Source organism: Nycticebus coucang, chromosome 23 (genome assembly GCF_027406575.1).
Source record: "Nycticebus coucang isolate mNycCou1 chromosome 23, mNycCou1.pri, whole genome shotgun sequence".
NCBI lineage: Eukaryota > Metazoa > Chordata > Mammalia > Primates > Lorisidae > Nycticebus > Nycticebus coucang.
In genome coordinates, this window is record NC_069802.1 from 6,011,324 (window position 1) to 6,024,975 (window position 13,652).

General features: G+C 38.0%; 1 protein-coding gene across 6 annotated transcripts in view; it reads left to right on the forward strand.

Annotated features, from left to right (window-relative positions):
* Window positions 1–13,652, forward strand: part of CORIN (corin, serine peptidase) — a 332,111-nt gene that overhangs the window by 242,119 nt on the left and 76,340 nt on the right. For all 6 annotated transcript variants that reach the window (XM_053578127.1, XM_053578126.1, XM_053578129.1 and 3 more), the window contains 2 exons: window positions 6,735–6,842; window positions 10,319–10,429. In XM_053578127.1, the coding sequence (XP_053434102.1) occupies window positions 6,735–6,842; window positions 10,319–10,429 (219 nt within the window). The remainder of the gene's footprint in view (window positions 1–6,734; window positions 6,843–10,318; window positions 10,430–13,652) is intronic.

The window sequence follows — 13,652 nt, forward strand, 5'->3', positions numbered from 1 at the left end:
ACAAGGTCTCCCTCTTACTCAGGCTGGTCTCAAACTTCTCAGCTCAAGGAATCCTCCTGTTTGGGCCTCCCAAAGACGCTATTTCAGAAAAGAGGCAGCATAAAATAAAAATTGATATTCTGAATGATGTTTCCAAGTCATCAAAAATAACTGTATTTACTGTCATCTTTTTAGTAGTGAAGATCTTTACTTTTATTTTTTACTTTTATTTATTATTCTCGTGAAGTAAAGATCTTCACGAGAATAATAAAAAGATCTCATTATACACTAATGGAAGAAACCTTAAATGTCTGGAAAATTTACCTTTTGTGTAATAGCAATCTGATTATACTGAATCAATCAAACCATTGAAGATTCTTCAATTCCCATTATGGGTGAAGAATGTTCTTGATACCTAGTAAATAGAAAGACTGTGAAAACACGTTTCCCCCCCTCCATGGAGCTTTAATCTAATCAGGGAAATAAAATATAAACATAGAAATCATTAAACTTGGTCTTTAAAAACAATGTAACACAAGAAATGTCATGAAGCCAAACAAAATTGATGTACTATTTAGCTCCAGCATATGAGGGAGAATGTGTGAGATTTATCTTTCTGTGCTTGGCCTAGTTCACGTAACCTCATGTTTTCCAGTTGTTGCAAATGACAGGATTTCTATCTTTTTCATGGCTATGTAATGTTGCATTGTGTATGTGTCCCACAAAAAGAAAGTAGAGGCACTGAGTCCTCTGAGTAAAGGGTAGGATTAGTAGGAGCGGTGATGATGTGGAGAGAGTGGGTGGAAGCTACGGAATTAAAACCAGGCCTTGCACTCAATGTTGTGTACTCTAGAACAGTAGTTTTCTATCTGGTTGACATTTGGCAATGTATAGAGACTTTTTTTTTTTTTTTTATTTTCACAACTGTGGGGGTCTGGTGAGGCGCTAGTGGCATCTAGTGGATAAAGACCAGAGGCTGTTACCATTCTTCAATGCACTGACCAATCTGAAAAGTCAGTAGTGCTGCTGAAACCTTCTAGAGCTGGAAGCTAATAGTAGAAAGAACCCAGGGAATCAAGAAACCTGGTTTCTCCTCAGTGCTTGGCTGTTAATGAGTTAAGCTATAATGGGCGGAGCACTTAAAACCTTGATCATCTTAAAATTAGCAGGGCTGATTAAATGATCTTTGGTCCTTTCCATCTATGGGTGAAAATTGAGCATTTAAGTTCAGTTGAGGCAGCATTTATATTATAGAGGATGAGAAAATTGAATAAAGCCCTTGATTAAAAAAGGCTTTCTATTTCTTAGTTTACTGCTTTAACTTCATGATAATTTTCAAGGACAAAAGTTAATAGTGTGCATTTGAGATAACAAACTGAAATAAATATTAATATGAAAGAGCTTCAGAAGAAACATTTTGTATCAAGCCCTCCTTAAGTTAAAAAAAGAAAAAAAAAATCAGTGTCTAGAAAAACATCTCCCCAAGGGCCATGCAAAATTATGCTTGTATTGAGCAAGAAAATCTCAGCAAATGGCTTTGGAAAATTTAGATTCGTTGGCCTCAAATTGCGCTGACATCTCTTTGCAGTTCAAATAAACATTAATTCCAATAAAAGGAGACACAGTGATCTTTGCTATTTGCTGTGTATTTCTGGCTATGGAAGCCTCCGGGTAAGGCTTTGTGTATTTATTAATCACACAGAACATAGGAAAGTAACAAGTTGTTTTCCAAATGCAGCTAATATTATATCTAACTTCTGAAAATTGTTCTAACCAAGCAAGAGTTGCCAGTGGAAAGTTGAATCTGTACCTGTGTGAATAATGAGGATTTTTAAAATATCAATTTATGAAATAGTTTAATAAGAGAGGAAATCACTTTAAAAAAAATATATCTTAAAAGAAATATTTTAGACTGAATGACCAGAGGTCCACAATGGGCCTAACAGGAGAAGCATAACTTTGGAAATTTTTGGTGTTATCTCAGGCTAATTTCATTCTGAAAGGAGTATTTTGTTCCCAAGTGGTTCCTTCCTCTAAAACATAAAGTGTTTAAAAAGAAATTAACTCACAGAGCTTAACTGTGCACAGATACTCACCACCCTCTTCCAGGCAGTACACATGCTCTTTATAAGGAGTGATCCTGGACTTTCTAACAGGAGATCTTGGGGTTTAGAAGGGAGGGATCCTGGGCTTCACAAGGAGAGATCCTGTGCTTTATAATGGGAGATCCTGGGCTTTATAAGGGGAGATCCTGGGCTTTTTAAGGGGAGATCCTGGGCTTTAAGGAGAGATCCTGGGCTTTAAGGGGAGATCCTGGGCTTTATAATAGGAGATCCTGGGTTTTATAAGGGGAGATCCTGGGCTTTAAGGAGAGATCCTGTGCTTTATAAGGAGAGATCCTGGACTTTCTAACAGGAGATCTTGGGGTTTAGAAGGGGGGTTCCTGGGCTTCACAAGGAGAGATCCTGGGCTTTATAAGGGGAGATCCTGGGCTTTATAAGGGGAGACTTTGGGCTTTATAAGGGGAGATCCTGGGCTTTATAAGGGGAGATCCTGGGCTTTATAAGAGGACATCCAGGGCTTTATAAGTGGAGATCTGGGCTTTATAAGGGGAGACTTTGGGCTTTATAAGGGGAGATCCTGGGCTTTACAATAGGGGATCCTGGGCTGTATAAGTGGAGATCAGGAGCTTTACATGGGGATATCCTGGGTTTTATGAGAAGAGAGTTTTTGCTTTACAATATCAGTGTTGAAGATTTTAAAACTTTTTCTCTGGCTATTCCTGATTCTAATACATGAATTGAAAGCTTCAGAAGAGTACTTTACATTTAATCAAGACAAAAATTGAAAAGGCCTTTTAAATTTAACAAGGCAACGCATATGTCTTGCACAAATTTTAGAATCTGGCATTTGGCAGGAGAGCCCAGGTCACAGGGTTTCCGACTCATCCCAAGGCACTTGGGAGCCAGGTCAGCACTGGGGCTCAGGGCAGGGAGGGCGTCCTCTATGGAAGGTGAAAATGTTCCAGAGAGGTGGAAAGAGTGACCTCAATAACCTCTTAGGTTTTACTCTTTCCCATATGATGGCCATCCCCATTTAATAATTATTCAGATTGGAGGCAGTAAACAATAAAATTTCTCACCGAGTCCTCCATGTGTGTAAATGTGAGCACATGTACACACATGCGTGTGTTCTGTTTCGTACACGTGAACACCTTGTTGGCCAAGACCTTGAACAGACACTATCTAAGGCCCATTCCACTCCTACAGTGATGCCATTCTAAATTTTCAAAAATAAGAATAAGTTTTTATCTTATAAGATTTCTTTCTTGAAATACAAATTTATGATTCATGTGACTCATGTATATATAAGTGTAATATTTTGATGGGTAGAACAGTTTAACTGATCAATGTGAAAGGCTTTTGATATTGACTTGTCATCAGGTGTGAGGTGTTTATTGTAAAGAGGTGTCCACCAGCAGTTGTGTGAGATACAGGCTTCTGCTGTAAACCCGGAGCCTGGGCATGGAGCGCTGGATTCCCGGTCCTCACCAGCACAAGTACGCTGACCTTCCAGCGTGCCTCTCTTTCCACCTTTTCCCTTGTCCCTGCTGATTCCTCGCCGTGAACTCTGCTAAACTTTTCATCACATCTACCCTATGAAATTCAATCCCTCTGCAATAATCTTTCTCCAGCTATAAAGAACCTAATTTTTGCACTTAATTTACTTTAAATGAGGGATCTAGTTTCTACTAAATACAAGTCTCTTGACATGTTAGACATTTGGACAGCTTTATTGTGATTTATATACTATAAATGTCACCTATTGATTTCTAAGAACTTGGTAGAGTCAAGCAACCATCATCACAGTCCAGTTCTTGAACTTTTACATTTTCCCCCAAATTTCCTTCCCATCCATTTGCAGTCAATCCCCAATCCCAACTCTCTAGCCATTAGTAACCATTGCTCTGATTTTTGCCTCTATAAATCTGCTTTTTCTGGGAATTTAATAAATGGGTCATATTATATATAGTCTTTGTATCTGGTTTCTGAAACTTAGCATAACATTTTTAGGTTCGTTAATACTGTCACTGATATCAGTAGTTGGGCTTTTTCATTACTGATAGTACTCCATTATATATGGGTATATAGTATTATATTTTGTTTCATTTACCAGTTGGTGAGCATTTGGAGTTTTCCAATTTGGGGCTATTGTGAATAATGCTGCTGTGAACAGCTATATACGAACTTTTCAGTTGACATACATTGAATTTCTCTTGCATGGATTCCTCAGATTGGAATTTATATCCTTCATAACACAAAGTGCCATTGCTATTTTATATTCTCACCAGACATACTTGAGAGTTTCAGTTTCCTAAAATCCTTGTGAAAACTTGCTAATTTTTAATTTAATTTTTAATTAAAATCATAACTATATACATTCATGGGGTATAATGTGATGATTTGATATGTAATGTGGAATGCCTAAATCAAACTGATGAAAACTTGCTATTATTGATATTTTTATTTATGCCTATCTTAGGCAATGTATTATCTTCTTATGATTTTTTTAATTTTAGATACTTTTATTATTATTATTTTTTATTTAAATGACTGGCTAGTTTGTCTTACAGTCGTCATTGTTTTTTTCACCTTGCCTGGGCCGGGATTGAACCCGCTACCCTCGGTGCGTGTGGCTGGAGCCATAACTACTGTGCTACTGGTGCCGAGCCTATATTCTTGTGATTTTAATTTGCCTTTCCTTAATGTCTAATAATGCTGAACACCTTTTCATGTGCTTATTAGTCATCTGTATGTCTTTCACAGAGACTTTCTATTTAGTTCCTTTGTTCATTTGTAATTGAGTTGTTTCGTATTTTATTATTCGGCATGCAAATTCTGTGTATACTCTGAATGTAAGTCTTTTACAGTACATATGATTTGCAAATATTTTTTCCAGTATGTGATTTGTATTTTCATTTTCTTAATGATAGCTTTTGAATCACAAATATTTTTAATTCTCAAAATGCTCATTTATTAATTTTTTTCTTTTATTGAACTTTTGGTGCCATATCTAAGAATTCTCTGCCTAACCCAAAGTCACAAAGATTTTTCCCTATGTTTCCTTCTAGAAGCTTCATAATTTTCTTTCTTTTTTTTTTTACTACCATATATTCAAATTTATTGTAAAACTACAAAAATTAAGGTAGTGTATTAGCACAAGGTTACAATAGGCTGAACTGACAAATCTCCACTTGTATCCATTGACAAATAGAACAATGAGCTGAATTAGAAAATCCAGCAACAGACTTATACATACATATATGTTCGTAAGTCTTGTTCATAAGTCTCCTCTGCAATTCTTTGGGGGGAAAGGTTATCATTTCAATATCTAGTGCTGGAACAAATTTGATACCTACATGGAAAATAATGAAATCTGACTGCAATCTCACATCATACCCCCAAAATTATTTTAAGTAGATCATCATGGACGTAATGTGAAAAGTAAAATAAAACTTGTAGAAGAAAGTGTAGGAAAACACCTTCATACTTTTAGGGTAGGCAGAGTTCTTTTTTTTTTTTGAGACAGAGCCTCAAGCCATTGCCCCTGGGTACAGTGCAGTGGCGTCACAGCTCACAGCAGAAGCTTCATAATTTTCATGCTTACGTTTAAGTCTATGATCCATTTTGAAATAACTTTTGTGTATGATTTGAGGTTATATTTGCATATTTGATATCTAATCATTCCAACATCATTTGTTGAAAAGAACATTCTTTCCCATGAAATTGTCTTCATGTCTTACACATATTATTTTATTAAACTCTTCCCTTAAATCCATTTGGTTTATTTTATCACAATTTCATAGATTGGTTTGCATACTCCTAGAGTTGGATGAATAGACTAATAGTTTCATAGCCAATAGCTGGCAGAATCAGGGTGGGAGTTCTGGTTTACCCAAGTGCAAGAACATACCTTATTAAAATTGAGAAACTGTATCCCATATTATTTATTTTAACATTAAGCTTCCTGAGATTACCTGTCCCTTACTCTCATCTTGATCCCATAACCTTGGCATAGTACTTGTTTATTTGAGGATCATGTTGTGAAACATTCAATTGACTTAAGCAGTAACATTTATGTGAAATAATTCTATAATTGATGGCTTACTGTCTCCTTTATATTTCTTCTTCTTTTTTATTTTATTTTATTTTTTTTTCTTTTGAGACAGAGTCTCACTCTGTTGCCCTGGGTAGAGTGCTGTGGTGTCAGAGCTCATGGCAACCGCAAACTCTTGGGCTCAAATGATCCTCTTGCCTCAGCCTCCTGTGTAGCTGGGACAACAGGCGCCCTCCAACACCCACTACTTTTAGAGACAAGGTCTTGCTCTTGCTCGGGCTTGTCTTGTACTCCTGAGCTCAAGTAATCCACACATTGGCCTCCCAGCATCATATTTATTCTTACCATTGACAAACCTAGACTTTCACTCTGAAGGAAACGTTTTTAGGAAAGAACTACTCACCCCTTATAAAAATTATTTATTCTGGATGAGCAGGAATTGCACAGTACTTGTTAAGTGACCTTGAGCAAGTCGTTGGGCTTCTTTGTACCAGTCTCCTCACCTGTCAAACAACAGCTGTGCACCAGGTTTCCATTATGGTTTCCATTTAGCTTCCATTTAGCTTTTGCTAAATACAGCACTACCGTAACATTCTGTCCTGTTCTGGTGACACATCTGCGGCTTCTCTTCTTTGCAGACTGCAGTGAGAATCTCTTCCATTGTCATACAGGCAAGTGCCTTAATTACAGCCTTGTGTGTGACGGGTATGATGACTGTGGGGATCTGAGCGACGAGCAAGGCTGTGGTAAGTAGCACTGTTTCTATCTTGCTTTTCTTATTGATGATGAAAATGTTTTGTTTATTTCATTTTATTTTTTATTCTTTTAAATTTCAGATTAATATATGGGTAGAAACGATTAGGTAACATTGTTTGTATTTGTTAGTGAAGTCCATGATGTCGTTGAGCCCTTAGCCCAGGAGATGTGCCATATACCCTTAGGTGAGAACTTACCAACCCCTCCTCACCTTTCCTTTCCCCTCTCCCTCCTCCCCCTCCTAATGTTTTAATTTAAAATCACAGAAATGTATTACCAAAACTTGTAGTTCACAGCCTATTAATAGAATTAGCAAGTTAAAATACAAAATGATTGGATTTTGCATTTTAAAAGAAAAGTTTGTTCAGTTGCTGGTCTCAGTCTTGTTTTCTAGCAAATCTAATACTTCTTACATGATGGATCATTCTAAGAAAATACTTAGAATTTTCTAGGAAGTGGGGTGAAAGGATAGTAAGTTATTAATGTGTTAATAGTTTCTTTCCCTTGAAAGTGTTTTGTTTCTCCTCTGGCTAGAGCCAGTGACTTATGTTTAGATTTGGACCTCTTGAGCAAAAGCTTTGCAGACAGACATCTTGTCTGCGCCTTATCCCCTTGTTACAGGTCACCAAAGACCCCTCCTTTATTTGATCCTGAAGCACTACAGGGACTATTTGTGCAGTAGCTGCACTGAGTGTTAGGAAGGTGCGTTCATTTGTTTCATGTACAAATGGTGGTCTTCTTTTAAAGCATGAAGCTACCTCTTAAAGAACCATGTTCAATTCTCATGCCATTGTGTGGATGAAAATCAGCAAAATTCCTCTTGCTTATTCACCTTTTTGGCTGTGTGTTTAGTTTAGAATTTATAGGTGATGTTTTAGTGAGTGACACAGGAACTTTACAATGTGATCACAGGAGCAGGTTGGGATGAGAACGCACACTGGACAAATGCAGTCGGATGGCATTCAGTGTTAGATAATACTGAAAGACATATTTGCCTTTATTGAAAGGAGTTTGATCAGAGGAATGTATCAGAGTGATGAGTGTCAGAAGCAGCTCCATGCTGGGAAACTTGGTGGCTTCTAGGAGCACTGCACATCTGTAAAAATGTTGAAAATCATATGCATACAAATCATTCCTCAGGTGACTAGTGTGTGTTGTCTTTCTCTTGTGAATAGCTTATTTTTACTTCATGTTATTTTAAACTGATACATAATTATGCCTATCTTTGGGGTACGGAGTGATATTTTCATGGGTGTATAATGTGTAATGATGAAATCAGGGTAATTAGTACATCTATCATCTCATTTATCATTTCTTTGTGTTGGGAAACATTCAAAATCCTCTCTTTTAGCTACTTGAAATTATTAAAATATTTTTAAATAAAGTCACCCCCACCCCTGGGCGATGGAACATTAGAACTTACTCCTCCTGTCTAGCTCTGAGTTTGTATCTATTAACCAACCTCTCCCTGTGCTCCCCTTCCCTCTATCCGTCTCTGCCTCCACTAACCACTGTTCCATTTTCTACTTCCATGAGATCAACTTTTCTAGCTTCTGCATATGAGTGAGAACGTGGTATTTCTCTTTATACCTGGTTTATTTCACTTCACGTAATGTCTCCTCCTGGCTCATCCCATGTTTCTGCAAAGAATGTGATTTTGCTATTTTTGACGGCTGAGTAGTGAAGACTATTCCATTGTATACATGCACCGCACTTTATCTCTAGATGGGCATTTAGGCTGATTTCACATCAGCTGTTGTGAATAGTACAGGGGAGTGCAGATATCTCTTTAATACACTGATTTCCTTTCTCTCAGATGCAGGTGTCCTCAAACTGCGGCCCGTGGGCCACATGAGGCAGTGTGATTGTATTTGTTCCCATTTTGTTTTTTTTACTTCAAAATAAGATATGTGCAGTGTGCATAGGAATTTGTTCATAGTCTTTTTTTAAGCTATAGTCCGGCCCTCCAACAGTCTGAGGGACAGTGAACTGGCCCCCTGTTTAAAACGTTTGAGGACCCCTGGGTGGGATTGATTAGTCACATAGTAGCTCTACTTTTAGTTTTTTAAGGACTACAAGACTGTTCTCCATAATGACTATACTAATTTACATTCACTTGTGAGTTATTTTTGGGGATCGGCTAGTCTTGAGGTAAAAGAAGAGAGGGAATTGTAATTATACACATGGTAGAATTTATAGTTGCAGAAGCCTTAAAGATCCAACTCTTCCTTTTTTTAATGAGATAACTGGGAAAACGCCTGGTGGCGTGTTGTAAGGAGGAATGGGTGTAGCTTGGTACTGGGATAGGTTAGTGGAGAGAACCAGAGCACAGCTAGTGTGTGAAGACGCCTGGTCTTACCCATCAACAGGGTTCTTCTAAAGCTGGTGGGAGATCATGAAGTTCGTGTGTCAGGATGTCCATTGTCTTCATCTAGTGTCAATAATTTCCACTTTCCCTTTCACCCACCCCCATCTTTAGTAGGCTGAACATGGGTGGCCCTTCCAGTTTTTGTTGGGGCTTCATACTTTGTGTGCTTTTCTTATTTTCTCTGTACTGTGTCTTCCACATGCTTCACTTCATTGATCCAAAATACCCTTTAAGATCCAAGGTCTCCCCAGGAGTCTCTGACAATGGCACTCTTAATGGACTCAGATAGTTTCTTATCTCTGAATCTCTTATTCGTGAACCCACACACATCCTTTGAAGAGCAGCTCATATTCAGGGCATACCATCTTTACTGGCAAAGCATGCTACAATTTCACCCTTTGTGAGAGGAAACTTACCACTTACTTTATTTTTTTTCAAGAATGTATAATTGGGGTCAGTGTTTTTAAATCCAGGCTGAAAGAAATCATAAAAATAATATAAAAATATTTTGCATTGCTTATCCAGCAGTTCTTTCAAACATGAGTTATATATTATATGAAAGTATTTCAATAAAGAAACTTAAGCTCAGCATCAGCAGAGATGACATAACATTTGTACCTTCCCAATTTGCCAGAGAGAGGTAAGTTACCATTCTTAGAAACACAAAAAAGCTGTGAGAAATGCACCAAATCAGCTATGTGCATTGTGAAACACAAATCCAAGTTCTGTTGGAGTCAGTGTAGAAATCATGAATTTTTCATAAAAGAAGAAAACAAAGACTAAAGAAAACAGCAATAAGAACATATTGCGGGTCCCAGAAGAGCTGGGCAGGGTTGTTATTCACCTGAAAAGCAGACATGTCTCACCCCACAGTGATGCTGGTCAGGGGGGCACATGCTTGGGTTGAAAGTGGCTTTTTGGTTTGTTTGTTTTTGCACTTTGTCATGAGAACAGAGACAGTAGCACTTTAACTGTGCCAGACCCAGTGTAGAGACATCATGGGCGGGACAGGAACAACTGCAGCCGACTCTGCACTGTAACTGTGAGCCTTGCCATCTTGCGTGGCTTGGCACCCTCCTGAGTTTTCGTTTTCTGCAGATTGCAATCCCGCACAAGAGCACAGCTGTGGGGATGGGCACTGCATTGCCCTGGAGTGGGTGTGTGACGGTGACCATGACTGTGCGGATAAGTCTGACGAGGCCAACTGCTGTGAGTACCTGAGGATTTCCCTCGCGCTTGTTCTGTTTAGGCTGTACTCAAGACTGAGAACAGCATTAAGATTCGCTGTCTAAACAGCATCCGAAAGGGAAGATTCTCATACTTTGGCTCCAGCCTGTAGAGAACGTAACTGAGTGGTGTGCTGACAGTGTGGCGCATCTGCCTTCCACACCTCTCTCCCTCAAGCTTAATCTGGCCCATATGGCCAGGCAGGTGTCTGTTTTCTCTCTCATTACTCCATATGTCTTCTTTATGCTTCTGAAACTTTGTCAAAGTGATACTTGTTCCAGAGACTGGGGGACCTTCCTTCTGGAAACAATACATAAGTGGCTAAGCTTCCCTGTAGGAGGCTGCAGATATGTCTCAGGGACCATCTGGGGGAGAACACGGAGGGAATCACCAGAGAGAAGAGAGCCTTTAATGCTCATAGTTTACACAGAAAGTGTGTGATAATAATCATAATTTTATAGCTGCTTGTGTTTCTCGAAGAATGAAAATCCTCAGGCAGGTTTTACACTACCAAATTAATAACAAGTGTGGCTCTTAACTCTTTTTTTCCCCACAGAAAATACAGAATACCCAATAGGATATCATAAAAATGATTGAATAGAAGCAGTAAGTTGTTAAAAAAAAAAAAAGAATACAATTGAACTGAAAGAGGTAATAGGATCTATGGACATTCAAACTAAACATTTTATTTTATCTTTTCCTAAAAATAGGAAAAGAGTTGATACTATGTATATAAGGATTTGAATATTTAGTTAGCTTATAATTTGAGGCAAACAGAAATGTGGATTACATAGTAGTTTCTTGACATAAGAAAAGTCATACAAATATAATAACTACAACAAGAAAAGAAGAATATAGACCAATATCACTAATGAATATAGATGCTAAAATACTCAACAAGATCCGAACAAACAGAATCCAACAACACATCAAAAAAAATTATACACCATGACCAAGTGGGATTTATCCCAGGGTCTCAAGGCTGGTTCAATATACATAAATCTATAAATGTAATTCAACACATAAACAAACTTAAAAATAAAGACCATATGATTCTTTCAATTGATGCAGAAAAAGCTTTTGATAATATCCAGCATCCCTTCATGATCAGAGCACTTAAGAAAATTGGTATAGAAGGGACATTTCTTGAACTAATAGAGGCCATCTACAGCAAACCCACAGCCAATATCATATTGAATGGAGTTAAATTGAAATCATTTCCACTTAGATCAGGAACCAGGCAAGGTTGCCCATTGTCTCCATTGCTCTTTAACATTGTAATGGAAGTTTTAGCCATTGCAATTAGGGAAGAAAAGGCGATCAAGGGTATCCACATAGGGTCAGAAGAGATCAAACTTTCACTCTTCGCAGATGATATGATCGTATATCTGGAAAACACTAGGGATTCTACTACAAAACTTTTAGAAGTCATCAAGGAATATAGCAATGTCTCAGGCTACAAAATCAACACCCATAAATATATAACCTTTATATATACCAACAATAACCAAGCCGAACAAACAGTCAAGGACTCTATTCCTTTCACAGTAGTACCAAAGAAGATGAAATATTTTGGAGTATACCTAACAAAGGACGTGAGAGATCTCTACAAAGAGAACTATGAAACTCTAAGAAAAGAAATAGCTGAAGATGTTAACAGATGGAAAAACATACCATGCTCATGGCTGGGAAGAATCAACATTGGTAAAATGTCCATACTGCCCAAAGCAATATATAATTTTAATGCAATTCCTATTAAAGCTCCATTGTCATACTTTAAAGATCTTGAAAAAATAATACTTCGTTTTATATGGAATCAGAAAAAAACCTCGAATAGCCAAAACATTACTGAGCAATAAAAACAAAGCAGGAGGAATCACGCTACCAGACCTGAGACTGTACTATAAATCCATAGTGATCAAAACAGCATGGTACTGGCACAAAAGCAGAGAAGTAGATGTCTGGAACAGAATAGAGAACCAAGAGATGAACCCAGCTACTTACCGTTATTTGATCTTTGACAAGCCAATTAAAAACATTCAGTGGGGAAAAGATTTCCTATTTAACAAATGGTGCTGGGTAAACTGGCTGGCAACCTGTAGAAGATTGAAACTGGACCCACACCTTTCACCATTAACTAAGATAGACTCTCACTGGATAAAAGATTTAAACTTAAGACATGAAACTATACAAATACTTGAAGAAAGTGCAGGGAAAACTCTTGAAGGAATCGGCCTGGGTGAATATTTTATGAGGAGGACTCCCCAGGCAATTGAAGCAGTATCAAAAATACACTACTGGGACCTGATCAAACAAAAAAGCTTCTACACAGCCAAGAACATAGTAAGTAAAGCAAGGAGACAGCCCTCAGAATGGGAGAAAATATTTGCAAGTTATACCTCCGATAAAGGTCTAATAACCAGAATCCACAGAGAACTCAAATTTATTAGCAAGAAAAGAACACGTGACCCCATTTCAGGGTGGGCAAGGGACTTAAAGTGAAACTTCTCTAAAGAAGACCGATGCAAAATCTACAAACACATGAAAAAAAGCTCATCATCCTTAATCATCAGAAAAATGCAAATCAGATCTACTCTGAGATATCACCTAACCCCAGTAAGGGTAGCCCACATAACAAAATCCCAAAACCAGAAATGTTGGTGTGGATGTGGAGGAAAGGGCACACTTCTATACTGCTGGTGGGAATGTCCACTAATATGTTCCTTCTGGAAGGATGTTTGGAGAACACTTAGAGACCTAAAAATAGACCTGCCATTCGATCCTATAATTCCTGTACTAGGTTTATACCCAGAAGACCAAAAATCACAATATAACAAAGACATCTGTACCAGAATGTTTATTGCAGCCCAATTCATAATTGCTAAGTCATGGAAGAAGCTCAAGTGCCCATCGACCCATGAATGGACTAGCAAATTGTGGTACATGTATACCATGGAATACTATGCAGCCCTAAATAAAGATGGAGACTTTACCTCTTTCATGTTTACATGGATAGAGCTGGAACATATTCTTCTTAGCAAAGCATCTCAGGAATGGAAGAAAAAGTATCCAATGTACTCAGCCCTACTATGAAGCTAAATTATAGCTTTCACATGAAGACTATAACCCAACTATAGCACAAGACTATGGGGAAAGGGCCAAGGAAGGGGAAGGGAGGGGGGAGGTTTTGGTGGAGGGAGGTAAT